Raw genomic sequence first — 22,091 nt, forward strand, 5'->3', positions numbered from 1 at the left:
AGCTTCTTCTCGAACAGATGAGCTGAATCCACAGCGAGCCAGCCTCAAATCACTGCATTCTTGGAGAGAACTATTTCACAAGAAACGTGTTTCTCTGATCATAGGCAACACTTTGAAGACTTCAAACGTCAACAGAGATGGAGGGAAAAACATGTCCTTCTGAAATGCCAATTTTTCTGAAGTAACCCCCCCCAAAACCTTTAGTCACTTCAAATGGTTTCAAGACCATACTGGGTTATCTCCCACTGAAAAGACAGACATTGAGAAATGAGCAGAATAATATTTTCAGGATAAAAGTCTGCAATGAAATTCAAATGTCAGGGCAGTACACAGACTTTCACTGTCACACGTATCAGTAGGGATGATTTCGCTGATTTTTAATACTACTCTACTTAAACATGGTTGTTTTTAACCAATTTAAGAGAGACAGAGACACACACACAGAGAGAGAGAGAGAGAGAAAGAAAGAGAGAGAGAGACAACAGAGACCCAAGCTTCAGGGAGAAAGCCTCATCTCCTAAAGGTAGCAGAGTTGAACAGTGACTGGTCTCTGAACCAGGAGTGCACTCTACTTAGTTTAAAGCATTTACTCCAACCTTCAGTGACTCATGAACCAGATTATTCACTCAAAGTTCAGCTTTAAAACTGCATTCTTTAAGAGTGCATTTAAAGTGCTAATTTACATGGCTTCAGGTTTGGCACTAATTGTTTTTAAAAGTTCCCAAGTTTCTATAAATATCCTCTACCAGACTTCTTTTGACTTACATCTCTGTTATCATGTTAAAAGAGAAAAATAACACATAAAAGTCAATGTTCTCATATTATTTTATCATCAGGTAATGGCAATAAGCGAATTAGAGTAATATAACTCCTTATGGAAGCCATGAAAAGCAAGTCAAAAGCAGGCTGTACTTAAATAGTCCATACACACTTCTATATCCTGGGATTATACATTATATGTCATTTATAGGATTCTCCAGCTTTCATGTACTCAGACTTGTTTTCATTTATTTCATTTTCTTCAATCCACTATCTCACTTTTTTCTAAAACCATTGCTCCCTCTTTTTTACTAACTTCTCATCCATAAACCAACTCATCTGTCTTTGACTCCTTAATCTGATCTAATTTTCCTAAGAGCGTAGAGAAGAGAATATCCTCTCCCCAATAACAATGATGTCAACATTCCCTTATTCCAATCCTCAGTCCTGGTCTCTGTCACTGTCTTCCCATCTTTGCTTGAAGATGGTTACTGATGAGCTACACATACACAAACATCATCAAAATTATAGGCCAGACATGTACAGACATTGCTCTGAAGAAGATATACCAATGGCTAACAGACACATGAAAAAATGCCCAACATCACTCATTATCAGGGAAATACAAATCAAAACCACAGTGAGATACCACCTGTCAGATGGCTAAAAATAACAACTCCAGGAACAACAGATGTTGGCGACAACGCAGAGAAAGGGGAACCCTACAGAAAACAGTATGGAGGTTCCTCAAAAAGTTAAAAACAGACCTACCCAATGACCCAGCAACTGCACTACTAGGTATTTATCCAAAGGATACAAAAATGCTGATTCGAAGGGGCACATGCACCCCGATGCTTATAGTAGCACTAGCGACAATAGCCAAAGCATGGAAAGAGCCGAAATGTCCATCAACTAATAAATACATGAATGGATAAAGATGTGGTATACACACACACACACACACACACACACACACACACACACACACACACACAATGGAATATTACTCAGCCATCAAAAGGAATGAAATTTTGCCATCTGCAACAACATGGATGGAACTAGAGTGTATTATGCTAAGCAAAATAAGTAAGTCAGAGGAAGACGAATACCATATGATTTCACTCATATGTGGAATTTTAAGAAATAAAAGAGATGAACATAGGGAAAGGAAAGAAAATAAAATAAGATAAAAACAGAGAGGGAGGCAAACCATAAGAGACTATTATGTATAAAGAAGAAACTGAGGGCTGCTGGAGGGCGACGGATGGGCTAAATGGGTGTTGGGCATTGAGGGCACTTGTTGGGATGAGCACTGGGTGTTATATGGAAGCAACGAATCACTAAATTCTACTCCCGAAACCAATACTACCCTATATGCTATATGGTAACTAACTTGAATTTAAATAAACTCTTGGAAGATAATTAATTAATTAATAAAATGCCAAGCTGATCATGTTATGCAAGGAGTTATAACTGTTTACCTACTTGACTCTGTTATAGGTAAGGAACCTCTGAAAGGAAGTACTGTGTTGTTCATTATTCTGTTCTCACTCTTTCTTTTGTAATGAATCTTCAAAAAATATTAGTTGGCTGGTGACTTAAAAAAAAAAAAAGAATTATAGTCTAGAGTTCATGACCACCACTATACTATCTGAATTAATTTCATCTATTTGGATTCTTTTTTTATTGTGACTACCAGAAGTTTTAATCTTACATAGGCGGCTCATACGGTGTTTCCACTGGATACTGAATACTTACCTTCGAAACTCCGCATTCCGGTGTTAGAGTGCTGTTCTAAATTATACATGGAGGTAAATATAAGTAGACAAGAAATAGGGGTTCTCAAAGTGTGCTTCCTGGAAGAAGTTCCTACCCCAGTCATACTGAATCAGAAACTCTGTGGGGCCCAGCGATCTGTGTTCTTTTGTTTGTTTGTTTGTTTGTTTACTCATTTCGGAGGGGGAGGGAGGGACTGAGAGAGGGGGGCAAAGGATTTGAAGTGGGCTCTGTGCTGACAGCAACAAGCCCAGTGTGGGGCTCGAACTCATGAATCGCAAGATCATGACCTGATCAACGCTCAACTGACTGAGCCACCCAGGAGCCCCCCAGCAATCTGTGTTCTAACAAGCCCACAAGTTTGAGAATCATGGATACAGAAGAAAATTTACAACAAATATTCCAAATGATTTGGAAAAAAAAATTTTTTGAGAGAGAGAGAGAGAGAGAGAGAGAGAGAGCACACACATGCAAGCACATGAGCAGGGGAGGGGCAGAAGGAGGGAGAAAGAGGATCTTAAGTAGCCTCCGCGACTACATGGGGCTCTATCTCAGAACCGTGAAATCATAACCTGAGCCAAAGTCAAGAGTCAGATGTTTAACTGGCTGAGCCACTCCGGTGCCCCTGAAATGATTTTCAAACATGACCAGGCCATGGTCCCACAGCAACTTGGTTTTTAGGGTTCACAGCACCTCAAAACCCATGTGGAGCACACGGAAAGAGGGGCCCTGCTCCTGCCACTGAGTCCTGGATATAGTATCACCCCCTTGGCCACCCAGGACCAGGTGAGCTCCCAGGTCCCACTGGCTAAGCACACATCATGACCTGACCCGGGCTGCTGGGGCTAGGAAGAGTCCCGCTTTCCAACCTCTAAGAAACATGGAATGGGGAAGGATGAAGAGGAAGGAAAATGGAGAAGAAAAAATTAAAAGTGGTTTTCCAAGTTCTAACAAGACAAATATCCACATAGTAAAGAACAACAAGCACATTTATATTCCTTTGCTTCACTGGGATCACGTAACGTTGAAAGAGATAAAAACAAAGACAGGCACATCTAACTTGAGAAAGCAGATAAATTAACAAATAGGAACAGATGAGTAAGAGGAAACAGAAGAGAGAAAAAAGGCAAAGGAGAGTAAAACTTTATCAGTCATCTGCGTGTGTGTGCGTGCACATACTTGTACACATGCCATTATACCAAAATAACCACATTTTATCAACCCTGAGTGTTGTTCACATTTTAATGTCTCTGGAAATCAGGATGTGTCTGAAAATTCTGTTGACAGACTTGAAGAAATCTGGTTATTTTTTATTCCATTCTTGGAATCGCATCTCCAAACATAATAATTCAGCTGGAAAAAAATTTTCCTCTAGCATCCTAATGCTTAGACCACTGTTTATTGAAAAGTAATCTAACAGTTATGGATCATAGCAAAATAAAAGAAAATTACACTCATTCAAATCCATCCAATAGCATGCTTTTTCCCCCCTAGCATATGCTATGCTAACCAAGAATAATATGAACAAATTCAACTAAGCAGAGGCTCCCAGATCCATACTCCAGAACTCTGAGTGCTTTAGAAGGGCGAAAGTGCTCCAGGATAGGCTTAACGGTCAACTCTCCATCAGCAAACAGAAGATGACTCCTCCTTAAATCCAGCTGCTGTGCATTTCATTAAAAGGTATGATGATTTAGAGCTTTTTCTTTAATGTGGCTAGTGCAGACATTATTGTCCTATGGCAGATGGTTTATTTCAAGATACGCATTATTTCCGTAATAATACCCAGCAGCTTAATTTACATGTTAACCTTGGCATCTAAAAGTAAACATTTCTTCCTCAATACAGTTTCATGTTTCTCAACATAGTCAGCTATGCAAAGACTCTAGCTACTATTTGCTGTTCCCTTTGTTATTTTATATACAATCCTTCCCCTTTTCTCTGTTCCTCTTTAAGGGCAATAATGATACGAGAAGTCTCAATTTTCCTTGGTCTAAATTTTAGAACCACATCTCTCCCTCTAGTCCCTCTCATTTTTATTGCCCTCTCTAGACCTTTTCCATTTTTGCTCTGCTTTCTCTGAAATTCTAAGAGCAGCAACAGTGAAACATTCAAGTCAACCAACAGACTAATTTATATCTTCCCAAAATTATGATTTTTTCCAAAATAACTCTAAAATGCATTCTAATATGTGTACGTGTGCATTTTAAATATAATTTTTGTCAAATTGGTTTCCATTGAACACCCAGTACTCATCCCAACAGGTGCCCTCCACCCTGCCCATCACCCACTTTCCCCTCGCCCCCCCCCCCCGTCAACCCTCTGTCTGTTCTCAGTATCCAAGAGTCCCTTATAGTTTGCCTCCCTCCCTCTCTGTAACTTTGTTTTTCCCCTTCCCCTCCCCCACGGTCTCCTGTTAAGTTTCTCAAGATCCACATATGAGTGAAAACATATGGTATCTGTCTTTCTCTACCTGACTCATTTCTCTTAGCATAATACCCTCCAGTTTCATCCATGTTGCTGCAAATGGCCAGATTTCATTCTTTCTCATTGCCAAGTAGTATTCCGTTGTATATATAAACCACATTAAAATGCATTCTAATATGTGTATGTGTGCATTTTAACACTGCTGCCCTCTGAACAGATGCTAGCATGGAGCTTTGTGCAAATGGTACCTAAATCTTTTCTTAAAAAGCTACAGCTAACTGGGAAGTCATCTGTTTTCAAGAGGAGTTGGGATCATTTGGTTTTGGCTCCCAGAGAGGAAGATACGGCTTTTCCCAACAATCGAGGAACAGGTGGGTTAGGGTTAGAGTATGTCACTGACCCTACTCAGAGGGACAACAGAAAGCAAGGTCCCCTTTGAAGCCAGCCAGACACAAAGGCCCAGTGCTCTGTCTCTGAATCTTAGCATCGCACGCTAGTCAACAGGGGAGTAAAACACTATTGCTCAGATTTACAGAACATCGGTTGACATTCACAATGTAGTTCAACATTCACATCCCCGTGCGTTAACATGCCAGCAAGGGAATCCTTGATGGAGTTCTGAGAGGGATGGCGAATGTTCTCTTTTCTGGCTCACCAAGGTTAATCCTAACTTCCAATAAATAGAAATGTGGTGTTAAAGTTTTATTTTTCGCTGTAAGGTTTGATCTATCGTTAGAAAAGTACCCTAAACAAAGCGATGCTGAACAAATAGGACCGCAGACTCAGATTCTTCCACGTCATATTCACGTCTGAGACCTCTCCTCGTGGCTAAATACAACTAATGCTTTTCAGCCGTTCATTTAATGTGCGTGCAGCATCGGATACTTCTCATCTCGCCACTCCTTCCTCCTCAAAATTCACGCCCACGCCCCACCGTGGCTTCCAGACATTACGCCACATCGACCTCTTGACTGTCCCCCCTTCTTGAGTCACTGCACGGGGACAACTCTTGCAACGCATGCCCTCATCAGCTGCCACTCCCAGCATCATTCCCTTTCTCTCCCTGAAGGATCTCCTCTTCTACACGTAGGGCTTCAACCATCACCTATGTAATACGCCCCTTTCTTGGATGTCACAAAGGCATCTCGAACTCTCCGCATTTACAGCCACGAGCTCCTAATACTCTCCATAAAGCCAGCTCTTCCACTTTTGTTCCCTATCATGGTGGAGAGCAACATCACACTCACCGGTCACTCAAGCCAAAATCCAGGGAGTGGTGTGTGGGTTCGAACTCCCTGAAAACCCTCCAGCGTCACCAGTCACCAATTCTACTACTTTATTATTTCTAAAGCCATTCCTCTCCTTTCATCTCACTGTCACGGTCTTACCTGAGGCTTCCATCTCCATCCTGTACCTACAGAGAGAATTCAAACCTGGCCTCGTCTCTTTCTTCCTCACAACATCCCGGAGATTCGTTGCCTTCAGGAAGCCTCCATGGCACAATATCAAGGCTCTCTGATGAAGGTCAGGCCCTTCATCTCCTGTCCAACTTCACCTCATGCCGCTGGCCCTTTATACTAACAGCGTGCATCTCCAAAGTCCTCCGTGCCTGTGCCGACACTTCTTCCCCGGTTGGCAATGCCCACTAACAATCGTGCCACAGCCCATCACCTGGCCGGGGAAGGAGTACTAGATGGCTAAATCTTATCTGATGTCTGTCCTCTGTGCTACCACAAAACCATATTCACGTCATACCAAGGCACTGTTCACACGAAATTACGGTTCTTTAAGTGTGAACATATTCGCCTTCCCCCTAGAGGGTGAACTCCTTGAGGTCAGAACCGTGTCTTACTGGTCCTCCACTTCAGTGCCTACTATGGTACCTGGAATATAGAAAATGCCAGATCACCCAATCGATCCATGAATGCATGAGTTAATGAATAAATTACCCATATTATTCTCAAAGGAGATCCTCCCCATGCTAACATCCGCCTTTGACAAGGGTAAAGGAAGACAAGACTATGGCAAAATACTATCAGTTAACTTCTTGCATTAATAGGGTCAGGGACATGTGAAAGCCAATGAACGCATCCCCAGCATCACAAAACATACTGTATATCAAGCCTCAATGCTTTGAAACTTGGTCATCTAAGATTTTATGCTACTGGCAGCAACAACAAGGAAACGTGTATCACTGTCCTAGAAGCAAGTTACAGGAAAAGTAAATGCAGAGGGATGTCTGATCTCTGATATACGTCATTCCCAGAACAATCATAATATCAGGACCGCTGAGGTTGCAATCTCTCACAGTCTGACCTGGACGGGCTGACCAACCACAAGCACAGCCTTCACATGCCCACCTCCTAATCCCAGACCTTCTTCCCTGCTTTGGAAATGTGATGTCGGAGAGAGGACCAGACTTGGGGGTAACCAGACAGCAAAAGGAGAGTAGTAAGTCCCATGGGACGCTGCCAGCTTAGAAGAGTTCTCTTCTAAAAGACAGGATGCCCTCAGGAAAAAGTCCCAAGAGAATGTTTCTACCATCTTCTCGACTCTTCTTCGCCCATACTCTTTTCTTGGGTATCTCATTTGTTTGTGTCCACTGGCTCCTTCTCTTATGCCAATGATCCCTCCCTCAATCAGCCTCTGAAGATGTTGCTCTCTGTTTCCAACTGTCAAAAGAAACCAAACTCTTCCTACTTGAGGACACAAAACATAGGCCAAACAGGCAGAAACCTTCTCTGATACCAGTGAGATTTCCTGTCAAGGTCTCACATGGAAAAAAGAGGGTCTCAAAGGAACTGTAATGTCATAAAGGGCAAGACTTGAAAGGCGACAGTGCTTAGGCACCCAGTACTGATAATCACACGGAATCGGGGTGGATCCCCACAACTACCTACTGGCATCTGGGCTGATTTCTGTAAGGTAGAGTTAACTGCCACTCCGGTGGGCAGCACTCATCCTACGGAGATTCTCTGAGGCATCTGTCACTATTAACTTCTCTCCTCTACACGCTGGCAACGTTCTCTCCCATCCTGGATCCCAGGACATCATTCCCTCCTGACTGTCCTCAAGTCCTTCCTAGTGCCCTGCATGGTACCATCGCCTCCAGCTGCCCTGAGGTTCTCTAACCAGCTGGTGTCTCGTCTCCTCCTCAACTTGAGCACAACTCTGCATCAAATCCACTTCTTCCTCTTCCTGGACATGAAGCCTGAATGCACTTCCCAGCCTCCCCCGCAGTCAGATGTGGCCATGTGGCTGAGTTCCAGCCAGGAGAAGGCAAGCATGAGTGTTCACCGTTTCTAGGACTGGCCCTTAAAAAATCCTCCTGGAGATTCTTCACACTCTTCCCCTTTCTGTTGGCTACGTGTCCACACCTAGGGCAACTCTGCGAGTGAGGCAGTGTCTTTCAATCTGGTCCCTTAAACAACTGCACAGAGAGGAGGCTTCACCAGGAAGAAGAAACCCACTTGCTGGATTCTGAGTAAGAAATAAATTTATTCTGTGACAAGTCATTGAAATGTTGACATTGACCGGTTACCGCAGCTACCATCTTGGTGTTAAAATCCAAACCCATAATCAGTAGTCCAAACTTCTATTCCTAACATTAGACTCCAATTTCTAATTCCTTTTCTCTCCTTCACTAGACTTACTCCTAATATCTTTCAGGAATTATTCACTTACTTCTTTTTCTAAGAATTAATTTTAAAAGTTCCCAGTCAGGGATGGGTTTCTCTCCTACGCGTTTCCAGCACACCTCGCTGCTCACAATGAACATAATTATCTGTGTGACTGTTTGCTTCTTCAACTCTACGGCAAACTTTTTGAGGGTAAAGACTACGTTTTAATCTCTATGTTCTTTGTGTGTCTGGTTGGCACTGGGCATAGTTCCTTGTGAGACCAGAGGGATGAATGAATCAACAAGGGATCTGTTATATTAAAAATATGAAGGCCTAAAGGTGATGTGATCAAAGTCTGTAAAAGGATGGCGAAGCTAAATTGGTAACTCTTAAAATTAATCTTTGGAAAAAGAAAAATAAGAAGCAACTATTAAAGGCTGAAAGGATTTTGAAGATTTAAGGACAAGCAAAAAAGAAGGGTTTACTGAGTAGTTAGTAAACTTAAAGTTCTTATAAAATGATAGGGGATATAATAAAAATCTATAAAACGTTATTAAAGGAAACTTGGTTTGTTTGGAGTATAGCTTAAGACTTCTGAGATGGATCATGAAGAAAAAAAACATAGCCTTTTAGAACACATCCCTTAGACCCCTGGAGGACAGGAGACATTTGAAGTACCTCTCTTGTAATAATATCAAAATCATTATTTAAACACGTTATAATGATGTTGCCTCATGTTCCACCAGCCAACAGCCCAGGACATGCAACTTGGGGCCTCCACCCCTGTGCATCAGCATTAGAGCACCTATGCAAAGCCTAAGGTGGGAAGTTAAGGGACCAAACGTGGGGCTAGAGAACAATCCGGATCTTTCCAGAGCATTCCTTTTACCTCCCCTTCACCCTTCTGCTTACAAAACTTTCTTGTGCAAGACAAGGAAGAAGTATTATAAAGCCCACATGTCTCACAGAAATAACCAACGTTCTCATTTCCAAGACCTTTCTCCTTTCCACTCCTGGGGAATCCTACACAAAGAAATAACTAGACTAATCAAAAGTCTGACTATTTCCGTGACTTCTATTTACTCTATAAAAACTAACTTTTAAAATACAGTTCATAAATGATAGCTTGGTTTTGTTCATCCCTGACCTTTCAATTGCTTTCACTGGTTCAAGACATTTATTTAACTTTCATCTGCAAAGATGTGACAGATCTAAAGGAAGCCAAAACATAAAAGACATTTCTCTCTTACAGAAACAATATTTAACCTTTAACTCAGAACTTCTTCTGAAAGATTTAAAACGCTGTACTCACCTGTAGCTGGGATATAGTTAAAGGGTATCGGAATAATATCCAGGTGACACCTTCACTGCAAGGTGGGATGGTAAGAGAGCCTTCATATACCCAATAATCTCGCAGCAAAGGATCTGTGCAGCCACATGGACATGTCACGAAAATTTAAGTTAATGACAATCTTGAAGATTCCAATAATCATTTTTAAAATTACAAACTGTCTAAACAACAGTTTTCAGACTGAAGTCATTTTAAACTAGAGCCTCGCACATGTATTCTTAAACTAATCCTCATGAAGAAAATAACTAATGGGAAAATATGACAAACATTCTTTCTATTGTTTCTAGCGATTTCTATCATTGTATCACTATATACTCCAAATATGGCTATATAAACCTGATATATACGTACACACGTGTACGTATATACCAAGTTTGGTCACTTCGGAAGAAGTGTATTTGTGGTGTTTTGTACCTTAGTGAAGGACTGACCTGACTTACTCATACGTAATTCAGTATTAATTCAAGACTTACTCCACGTGAGGCACTGTTTGTTCTAAGCACTTTACATGAACGCATCTAACCCTTACAACAAACAAGATACAAAAACAAGTAAACATTAAAAAAAAAATTAAAAAAAAAAAAAGGGGGCGACTGGGTGGCTCAGTCGCTTAAGCATCCGACTTCAGCCAGGTCACAATCTCGCCGTCCGTGAGTTCGAGCCCCGCGTCGGGCTCTGGGCTGATGGCTCAGAGCCTGGAGCCTGTTTCCGATTCTGTGTCTCCCTCTCTCTCTGCCCCTCCCCCGTTCATGCTCTGTCTCTCTCTGTCCCAAAAATAAATAAACATTGAAAAAAAAATTTAAAAGAAAAAAAAAAATTAAAAAAAAAAATTAAAAAAAAAAACCAAGATACATAGTGTCATTAGCCCCATTTTTCAGACGGAAAAACTGAATCACAGAGGGTTACATAATTTGCCCAAGGTCGCTCAGCTAATAACTGGCAGAGAGCCAGGATTCAAACCCAAGCAGTCTGACTTCAAAGTCTGTGTCTTCAACCATTCTGTTGTAGCTGCGTCTTATACTGCTCCCTCAACAGTAAAATATTAAAGTCCTATTATGACAGGACAAAAGAAATCATTCCTAAGAAATCTTTTAGCTCCGCATTAGAGGAATTCACAATCGAATATGATGGATAAGTGTTCAACACACGGCAAAAACCACTTTGCCGTGAGGCAGTTAAATGTAGGAAGCCGAAGATAACCATGCGTCAGCCTATTTGGTTTTGTTTAAAACACTAAGAAATAGCATAAAATATAGGCAGAGAAATGTAAAGACAAAACTTTTATACCAAACAACCTTTAACTACAAACTATGTTTTGAGCATCTTATACACGATTCTTACACGCTTAGGTATACTTAAACGATTAGAGTAACACCTAAACAATAGCACCACTGCAATTAGACACAAAGTTTATTTCACTCAGAGGTTAAAAAGAACCTCACTGACCAATCCTAGAAGTGTATCAAGGTCATGTTATGCTCGTGCTTTTCACAGAGGTAGCCATTTTTACAGCTAAAAATCCAAAGGAAACTCTTCAGAGAATAATAGAACAAGTGACAAAATGTTTATTATTTCAAAAGGTTTACTCCCATGTTCAGAGCAACTTGAAACTAGTACCTACTACGGAGAATACAAGTTGTAAAGAAACTGTATTAACTAACAATACAGTGCGGTCGTATCCACACGGTTAAAATTCCTCTTATGCCATCAAGATGGGCACCTACCTGGTAATAAAGTGTTAGGATTAAAGCAGGGTATTGTTTTGGACTTCCCCTGAAAAAGAAAAAAAAAAAAAAAATTTACCCCATGTTAAGATAAAACTTCTAAATCGTATAATAAAAATCCATTAGCACTAAAAATCCAGGTTGAAGACTTTTCTGAACGGCAGCCTCGACACCACATATTTGTGGGTTCCTGATTCCGTCTCCTCACTGGAGAAACAGCGGCTCGTTCCGACAAGATACTCCTGCTTTGAGCTTATGGTTCTTTCTCTGCTACAACGGTTCAATTTTCCCTTTAATCCCCGGAGTGAAATTTAACCCTGTCTGTCCAGCGTCTGTAGGCCCCACGCCAGGTACTTTTCCGGCCCTGCCACATCCACACCAGAGACGGGCTTTGGTGTAAAATGCCTGAACCCTGGTTCAGGGAATCCTTCTGAAATGACCTTCCTCCCGCTGCTCTGCCCTCAGCTCCTAGCCTTCCTGGCATTATAACCCGCCTCCGAAACTCTCATTTTGCTCCATTTGCATGTGGTAACCCAGCTCTACGATGTTTTGTAGGTGCTCTCTTCCTCCAGGGAGGGAAAACTAACACCTGAGTGAAAATATTCAATTCTTACCAACTTTTATCAAAGCTGTATTTAAATTTCAATAAAATATTTGTGGCATTATTCAACAGCTCACATTTACAATCGGTATTTTACAAAGCGCCTCTTAAAATGCTCAGGCCCTAGAGGCAAACAGACCTGTCACAGCAGTTGGATGTCTCTTATAAGATTACTTTATCAATACAGACATAACAGGGCAAGTTAATGCATAACCTCTTGGTCTCCTCCTTACTTCTAGGAACTATCTGACACACTAAAGAATCCAGCTTACTTGGGGCACCTGGGTGGGCTCCATCAATCAAGCATCCAAGACCGAAAAACAAATACTCCAGTGAAGAAATGGGCAGAAAACATGAATAGACACTTCTCTAAAGAAGACATCCAGATGGCCAACAGGCACATGAAAAGATGCTCAACGTCACTCCTCGTCAAGAAATACAAATCAAAACCACACTGAGATATCACCTCACACCAGTCAGAGTGGCTAAAATGAACAAATCAGGAGACTATAGATGCTGGCAAGGATGTGGAGAAACGGGAACCCTCTTGCACTGTTGGTGGGAAGGCAAACTGGTGCAGCCGCTCTGGAAAACAGTGTGGAAGTTCCTCAAAAAATTAAAAATAGATCTACCCTCTGACCCAGCAATAGCACTGCTAGGAATTTACCCAAGGGATCCAGGAGTGCTGATGCACAGGGGCCCTTGCACCCCCATGTTTATAGCAGCACTTTCAACAATAGCCAAATCATGGAAAGAGCCTAAATGTCCATTAACTGACGAACGGATAAAGAAATCGTGGTTTATATACACAATGGAATACTACGTGGCAACAAGGAAGAATGAAATCCTGCCTTTGGTAGCAACGTGGATGGAACTGGAGGGTATTTTGCTAACTGAAGTAAGTCAGGCAGAGAAAGACAGATACCATATGTTTTCACTCTTACGTGGATCCTAAGAAACTTAACAGAAGACCAGGGGGGAGGGGAAAGGGGAAAAAAAAGAGAGAGGGAAGGAGGCAAACCACGAGAGACTCTTAAATACTGAGAACAAACTGAGGGCTGATGGGGGGTGGGGGAGAGGGGAAAGTGGGTGATGGGCAATGAGGAGGGTACTTGTTGGGATGACCACTGGGTGTTGTATGGAAACCAATTTGACAGTAAATTATATTTAAAAAAAAATTAAGCATCCAAGTGTTCATTTCAGATCAGGCCATGATCTCACAGTTTGTGAGTTCAAGCCCCACATGGGTTCTGTGCTGACGGTGTGGGGGCTGCTTGGGATTCTCTCTCTGCCCCTCCCCTGCTTGTGCCAACGTGTGTTCTCTCACTCTCAAAAATAAACACGAAAAAAGAGAGAGAATCCCGCGTACTTACTCTCCCCCACCCCCCCTGTATTCCAGAAAGATTGATGCCATCTGAGCAGAAACAGTGAAAGAAAATTTCTCAATCCATTTCTAGTAGACACGTGTCAGTCAAAATGTGCCCTTCCTCCTTTTTATCAGCTTTCTGACTACTCTGCGCTTTCCCTCGGGTGGCTGGATTCACTCTGAGCCTGCTCAGGAAATCTTCAGTAGAGGCTGCTGCCTCATTCGAGAGGTCCTGGGCTTGTGCCTGCCTAGAGCTCATCGGACTTCATTCCCAGATGGATTTTTGGTTTGGCCTTGGATCGCTGAATCCTGTGCTGCATCTCCAGAAGCCACCCAGGATTACGCCGTTGCCCTCCAAGGCCACCCAGATTCAATCAATGCAATGTGAGTGTTAAAAAGTACAGTTTAAAACAGAACTTGTGTTTCCAGCAAAGCTGGGCTGAATCACCACAGAATCATATCCAACTAAATCACCTTCTCTGAGATAAAGGATCCCACAGCCTCTGCGTGCTGGTCTTTCTGAAGTGTTAAGTGCCGTAATTCTTGTTTCATTAACACAACTTTCCTGCAACCAGTAAGTGGAAAAGGTGAACTCAGCAGGCCTGGGTTGCTCAAAAGGAGGTCTGTCTTCAGGACTGGCCTTGATCGGCTCGAAGGTTGTGGAATATTCTGGCTGATAAGAATGTTTCTGTATGCCTGAGACCTCGGGCCACGCTCTACCAGCCGGACCAGATAAGTTTACCCTGACAACGTGATTTTTGAAAACGCGTGGTTTTGCTCGGGCTGGGGTGGGAGTGATGGAGTCAGTGACACAGACACCGTGTGCTCATATAACTGACCCCCAGTAAAATCCCTGTGTACAAAGGCTCAGCTAGTCTTCTCTGATGGGTGACACTTCACGCATGCCGTGACGCATCACTGCTGAAAGAATCAGGCTCATCCCAAAGCGATTCCACTGGGGTAGGAGAGCGGGAAGCTTGTGTTTGGTTTCTCCCGGTCGCTGCCCCATGCACCTTTGCACTGCCCTCATTTTTCACCTGTGTCCTCCGTCTGTAATCAACACAACCATGAGAATAACAGCTATTCCATGAGTCCTCTTAGCGAATCATCAATCTGAGAATGGTCTTGGGGACCTCTGCCATAACCAGTACTTTCATTTTCTTTTAAATAATAACTTACCTTATACTGAATATCCTGGAGGATTTCAGTCACAGCCTTCAGACCTACATGTTCTTTTCCTATCTGAAATACATAAAGCATAAACCACACCACAAAATTTTTTGAACACTCAGCTTTTACTCAAAATAACTAACAGAAAGTAAAGTTCAAGTCCACCTGAATTTCCTTCTCAGGGAGTAAGTAAATGACCTTTTTATGAATAACCAGGTCAACTTCTACTAAAGGCAATTAAAGTTGTAAGAGAAGCTAGTATAAGAAAGTACTAGCTATGTTCTCGGACATTTCCAACAATTCATTCTAAATTCATCTTGCTCTGTATGGATTATCGCCCACTCTGCTCTATGTAATTGACCCTTGAACAATGAGGGGGTTAAGGGGCACTGACTCCTGTGCCCTTGAAAATGACGTATAATGTCTGACTCCCCAAAAACTTACCTACTAATAGCCTACCTACTAATAGTTGACCTGAAGCCTTACTGAAAGCAACAGTCAATTAACATGGGTTCTGAATGTTATACGTGTTATATACTGTATTCTCACAATAAAGTAAGCTGGAGAAAATATTATTAAGAAAATCATAAGAAGGAGAAAACATTTACAGTACTGTACTGTAAAAAATCCACGTATAATGGACCCATGCAGTTCAAAGTCATGTTTGTTCAAGGGCCAACTGTTTATCAAATGATTACAATTTCAAGGGGATTTCAAGGATATTTCTTATTAAAATTGCTCATCACATTCCAAACACTTTCATTTTTACCTTTGGCATTTTTAGATCATTGTCATAAAGATTTTACCAACGTTGTAAAATTGTATTAACTCAGAAAAGTAAGTATGTGATTTCATATTTAAAGTCACCAAAATCAGGACATCGCTTGATTACCACTGGACATAACTGTAAAATCACCTTTTTATTCTTAAATACATCAAAATATGCTGTTCATTGATTTTCATTTTAAAACATTACATATCATTACATATTTTTAGTGTATAATATGCTTCAAAGAATGTGAGCCTTCAAAGAAATCTGATATAAGTATTCTTGACTTTAACATTAGAAATTGTAAGTGCCATCTGATTTCCACTTTTCGACCAGGTTTCAACGGTCCGTGATAACGGACGACAGCAACAGCAAGAGATAACTTAAAATCTTAGATAAACACTGTTATCATTCGCTTTTTCTCCTCCACAGAAAGGTGTGGAGAATGACCTACAGGAGCTAGAAAAGCTGTCAATGTGTCGCCATTTTCCGTGTCTCTCCACGGGCAGCAACTGTGAAGCATGCCAGGTGAAGGGGCGAGAGAGAGAAAAGAGACAAGAAACTCACATAACCTAAGACATCCCAATCAGTTCCAAACAGCCAAGACTTCAACTATTTTCCAAGTGTTTGCAGTTCCTCAGACAGGCTTTAAAGACAGAAAATGAACCCTCTAAAGCTAAAGAATAATACCGAAGGCAAAGGTAGTCGTGAGTGCAGAAGCCCGGATCTGTTAGCAGAAGGCTTTGCCCAGTCATCTGGGGAAACGGACCTCTCTCGTTGTTGTACTCGGTTAACCACGACGTAGCATCTGGAGGATTCCAGATGGGGTCCGTTTTCCTTTAACGCATCTGCTGTCAGACTGTAACCTGTTGAAAGAGTCCTCAGTGTCGTGGTTCAGGAGCAAGGTCACCTATGCTGGGTGTCCGGGGTCTGAGCCTGACTCACTTTTCAGCCTTAAGCAAGTTTACTTAACCTCTATGTCCTTCAGATTCCTCATCTGGGGGGGTGGGGGGGGTGGCGCTGATAGGGTGGAAGATAAGGCTACAAAAGGACATGGAACATGGCAATTCAATTAATACCACCCATTATCATCCTCGCTCAGAATGTCACACAGCATCAAATAGTTGTGACATCTGGTAGCACTCAACTGTCATTGGCTCCTTCGATCTACAAAATTCTTTACTTTCTGCGAGAGTTTTAAATCTGCAACAAACCCCGGCGAATGCTCCCTCTCTTCCTTTCCTCCTTTGCCAAATTTCTGTACGAAGAGGTTATCACCACCACAAGCAAGCCCAGACGATACTCTGTACGCCCCGGTCCCCAAGATCCCACGGCAATCCAGGTGACAGCACGGCCTGGTGCCAAGGACAGGGAGGGAGGCCAGGTCACGTCTTACCTCTCACCTTTGCCATCTTTCACTGTCATCAAAACGCAAACCGCGGGCCCTGCACGGCCCTGTGCTCTTCCACCTTCTCACTCCGCTTCATCTCCACCGAGCCCTCTGCGACAGGGCGCCAGCGCATCTCCGACAAGCTCGGCCACCACCCCCCGGTCTACCGATCCTCCTCAGGTCTGCTCGAGGCGCAGCTCTCCCGGGCCTGTCCAGTGGGCGCTGTGCCGTCTCCCTCAGAGACAGGGCTGAAAGCTGTGGTCACAGCCCTGCTGTTCCCCGCCCCGATGGATACTCTGACCCACGTGCACGGGGCCGTCGTCCTCTGAGTGCACCACCCACTGTCAAGATCTACATTTTTACAAAATGACTCACTGGTCACTCCCTCGTACGCATCACCTCCTGCTGTCACTACGGGGGGCTTCGCCGCGGTCTGTGTCTTTACCCCCCTGCCCTCCGTGGTTTCTAGCAACATTCCGCCTCAGCACCCATCCCAAGCACACTCCCTGAATTTTTCACTCTGAACACGTCAGCTCCGAAGACCATTCCCTCTCACCACAGTTTCCCAGCCATCTAGCTCTCTCGCTCTTTTTTCTCTCTCCACATTCACTCATCTAAGGAGCCAAGACTCTCAGGGGCCTCCTGCTACACTGAAGGAGACCCCTCTTCAACCGCCCCCAATTCTCTAATTTTCTGCGTCCTCCTAAATCATCTGCACTGCAACAGAGCAATGAAACAATTTGCTAGAATGTTCTACTCTTCTACCCGGATAGAGAACCATCCACGATACGTCGTGCTGTACAGTCTAGGATGTCCGCTCCCAAGTGGGTCTCCCAGACCAACGGTCAAGGCTATTATCATCTCCTCCTGGGCTATTTCTAAACCCAACCCCACACCAATGCTTCCCTTGCTTTATAAATAATGTTGCTTTGTACGTCTCAGAGACTATGACCATCAGGCATGAGTTCCTCTCATTTCCAGCCATCCCCCACCTTCGAATTCATGCCACTTCTACCCAGTCTTTCTTCTGACCCCGTGTCGTGAAGAAAGGGCGGCCCCTCCTTCTTTCCAAGGTTAGTCCACCCACCAAAGCTCGTCATCCTACAGCCTCCTGTCTCCCCCAGAATGTGTCTATATCAAGTATCCCTTTTCTTTCCAGTATTTTTAAACTCTGCATCTGCACCGGTGCTTTGTGCACAAAATTAAAATGCAGGCAGACCGCAGATCTCAAAATGAAACGGAGAGAACATCCCTGTGCAGCAGCACGAGTTATCACCCCATCTGCCTTTCTCTTCCTGAGCCAAGCCTCCTGAACGGGAAGCCCATGCTCACAGTCTCTGGCGGCCTCCTCGCTCATTTTCCACTCCTCTCGCCTAAGTGTGAGACCCCCAGATGGACTCCGGTCCTTCTCCTTTCTGCTTCAGTGGGCACTCCTGCTCGGTGCTTCTTTCCTTCATGAAATTTGGCTCTCAAAGTGTCCGTACCTTTACTGTCTCCTAGATAATCTGATTTTTTCCTCACAGCAAACTTTGGAAAGTTAGAACAAGGGTGCGTTCTCTTAGGCTTCCCCTTGCTTACAACAAGGAGCTTCTTCCTAGAATATCGAAGCCCGGTCCCCAGAGTCCTGGCTTTCCGCCTAGTGTTCTCTTACTGTGGGTCACATGTAATATGCTGAGAATCAGTACGTGAAAATACTATCACGTCTAATTCCACTCACAAATATTTATTGGGTACCAACTGCAGAGATGAATCTAACGCAGTCACTTCCCTTCTCTGTGAGTGCTCAGTTATCTGTATTATCTTATTTTATTATTATTTTATTCTTAGTTTTTACTAATAAGACATTGCCTTCTACTTCTCTTGCCTCAACATCCCAAATTTGGATGCTTTATTAACTTTTTCAGGTTTCAAAAAATAGACTTCAATAGCTAGCACACTTAGGAACACTAAAGATTATCAAAATATGTATTTATAATTAAAAACATTTTTACTGATATCCCGATGCCCTGATTTCCTTCCATTTACAAAATGCAGTCATAAAACAGAAGTACTATAGGGCCCTGCCTGTAAAAGACCCATGAAGTAAATAGTAAGAAGGTTCATTTAAAACTGTAAGAATTTGTTTTTCAATTCTAAGACATGTGTCATACTTTTTTTTGTTTTTTTAATTTAAAAAAAAAATTTTTTTTTTCAACGTTTATTTATTTTTGGGACAGAGAGAGACAGAGCATGAACGGGGGAGGGGCAGAGAGAGAGGGAGACACAGAATCGGAAACAGGCTCCAGGCTCTGAGCCATCAGCCCAGAGCCCGACGCAGGGCTCGAACTCACGGACCGCGAGATCGTGACCCGGGCTGAAGTCGGACGCTTAACCGACTGCGCCACCCAGGCGCCCCATGTGTCATACTTTCAAGATATTGATTTTAAAATATTAACTGGCTAAAACCAGATGGATGCTTTCAAACATCAATAGGAAAATATCCAAGAAAGAAATTTATAATGGAAAATTATTGTACATAATAATACTATTGAAATATATACCACCCAGGGGCACCTGGGTGGCTCGGCTGGTTAAAACATCCACCTCTGGATTTCGGCTTGGGTCATGATCTCATGGTCTGTGGGACTGAACCCCATGTGGGGCTCTGTGCTGACAGTGTGGAGCGTGCTTGGGTTTCTCTCTCTTTCTCCCTCTCTCTCGCTCTCTGCCCCTCCTCCATTTTCTCTCTCAAAATAAATAAACTTAAAAAAAAAATGAAGAAGAAAAGAAAAGAGATCTATACCACACACAAGAAAAGCAGGTTTGCAAAGGCCCAACTCTCTTTGGAAGATTAAGTTACTAAAGATCACTTTGCTAATATTACTGCTCTGGTCTCACATTCTCCAAGAGGCAGCTTGGAACCACGTATACTTGCGATAATGGTTCCTGGTCTTGTCAGTGACACTAAGTCTCTGTGACTATAAACAGTGCCTGACCTCTCTGGCCCTTGGTCTCTCTTCTGTAGGATGGTCTCTCTTCTGTAGGATCAGAAAGCCGGATCTCTTTCACCTCTTAACCTTTTAGGACATCCAACGGGTGATAAGACAAAGTTAAAAAGATTCGCGGGAGGAACTAGATTAAAATTTTTACCTTTGAAAGTATGTGGTCTGTTTTTTTGTAGGTTTCACAAAATTTACGTAATAAATTGTGTTCATTTATTATTTTGCCCACCACAGAGCTCAAATCTAAACTTACTTATTTATTTATTGACTATATCCACCAAGATCTTTGCTACCAACATCTTACTTTATCACTGTTTTCTATCAGACGCTTCAAATCTTCTTGGAGTGAAAATTATTCACAATAAAGAGCTAAAAGAATCCATTATGTGATTATATTATTGACTTTTCTTCAATTTTACAGAAAGCCAGGGTCTAAAAACATTTTCTAAAAACATTTTTTTTTTTCATTAATAAAATGAACTCTGCCTTCGGGAGACACTTTCTCCATCGTTTCGCCCAAGACGCTGAAGGCCAGTTTGAAGAACAGTTCTACTAACTAAATGAACCACGTCCTACCAGTGAATATGGTTGCTCTCCCATGAGCCAGAAAAATCAAGTTTTCCAACTTTAAATTATCTGTGTTTTCTGTACAGGAGTTTAATAAGTAACGAAATTGAGGAAGAACAAAAAACATCCTGCAAATGAATTCGAAGTAAGCATCTCTGAACAATCCAACAGTCACAGCAAAAGACCATTTACCTGAACGAACAAAGCAATGATGGCAATCCCATGTGGCTTCCCCACGGCCTCATCAATACTGCCAAACAGGGTGGCATTCCAGTGGATCAGATGGAGCTGGGTAAACAACAGACAGGTCACCTCATCATTAACGTATTTCTAGTGAGAACAAAGAGACATCCATTTCTCCTAAATTATATCTATTACATCTCTATGGTATCATATGAAACAAAAGTATACCCAACAGACCCAAACAGACCACTGCTTTAATTCAGGCGCTCTATAGGAATTCTGTCCTTCTTACCTCTTTTTTTTTTTAATGTTTATTTTTTGAGAGACAGAGAGAGAGGAGCAGCAGAGAGAGAGAGGGAGACACAGAATCCAAAGCAGGCTCCAGGCTCTGAGCTGTCAGCACAGAGCCCGACGCAGGGCTCGAACTCACGAACCGCAAGATCATGACCTGAGTCGAAGTCGGATGCTTAACTGACTGAGCCATTCAGGCACTCCCCCCCCCCTTCTTATTTCTGAACAGAAGCAATGCTCAGTGGATCATTGCCTCTTGAGTTACGTTTTGATCATAATCAGGACTGCATCTAAGGGGAGTGGCCGATTTCACACTGAGTTAGTTGCCTTTCCTTAAATGGCATCCCCCTCTAGTTCTCAACAGGACAAAACTTCGGGTTTGGGCACAAACACCAGAACTCATTCCAGGGATTAGTACCTGCAAAATCAAATACTGTGTCACCCACGATTTCCATCAAGAATAAGACAAAGCCAGCCTCAATCAAGTTCTGGTAAATTATTTCAACTCTCTTAAGGATAAACAGAGATAGCACCCTATAATGCTGCGTCTTCTTAAAAGTCACGGTAACATAATGAATGTTGATGTAGAGCTCTAAAAGAAGGCCATTTCCTGCAGCAGAGATAAAATTTTATCTGTGAAGGAATGACAAACAGTGCTCTAGAGGACTCCCTCACTCCTAGCTTCATGAAGCTTTGTAGCTTTCAAGTTTATCTAGAATATGCACTTGCTCCTACGGCAGTGATAAAACACTTGCAAGAAGCCAGATTCCAATCCCTGGTTAAATTCAAATGCCCACTGAGGTTCTTAGTAAAGCAGCAGCTAGGTAAATCGTCCACCTGGAATGCTATCTTTCATCACTATAGCTTTTAATCAAGTTAGAATTACTTACCACTTTAAAACACTGTCCCATTTAAATATTAGTTCTAATCCAAAAATACGTAGCTAAAATTCATCACCATGTCATTTTAGCATCAGTATTAAAACATGAGGGGAAAATTACCATGAGAATAGTCAGTGATTTGATTTTTCTACCTCTGAATTTGTCCAGCTAGAATTCGAGATGATAAAGCTGACCACTAGAGGGCGAAAATGAAATCCTCTGCCTATAATAGAAA

At 42.4% G+C, this 22,091-nt stretch overlaps 1 protein-coding gene across 1 annotated transcript in view; it reads right to left on the reverse strand.

Moving 5' to 3' along the window:
* CA8 (carbonic anhydrase 8) overlaps nucleotides 1–22,091 on the reverse strand; it is a 91,344-nt gene that overhangs the window by 25,746 nt on the left and 43,507 nt on the right. Inside the window, exons 4-7 of the mRNA XM_047842715.1 lie at nucleotides 20,694–20,789; nucleotides 14,804–14,866; nucleotides 11,658–11,706; nucleotides 9,895–10,007 (exon numbers count right to left, since the gene is read on the reverse strand). Coding sequence (XP_047698671.1) covers nucleotides 9,895–10,007; nucleotides 11,658–11,706; nucleotides 14,804–14,866; nucleotides 20,694–20,789 — 321 coding nt within the window. The remainder of the gene's footprint in view (nucleotides 1–9,894; nucleotides 10,008–11,657; nucleotides 11,707–14,803; nucleotides 14,867–20,693; nucleotides 20,790–22,091) is intronic.

Source organism: Prionailurus viverrinus, chromosome F2, assembly GCF_022837055.1.
Source record: "Prionailurus viverrinus isolate Anna chromosome F2, UM_Priviv_1.0, whole genome shotgun sequence".
NCBI lineage: Eukaryota > Metazoa > Chordata > Mammalia > Carnivora > Felidae > Prionailurus > Prionailurus viverrinus.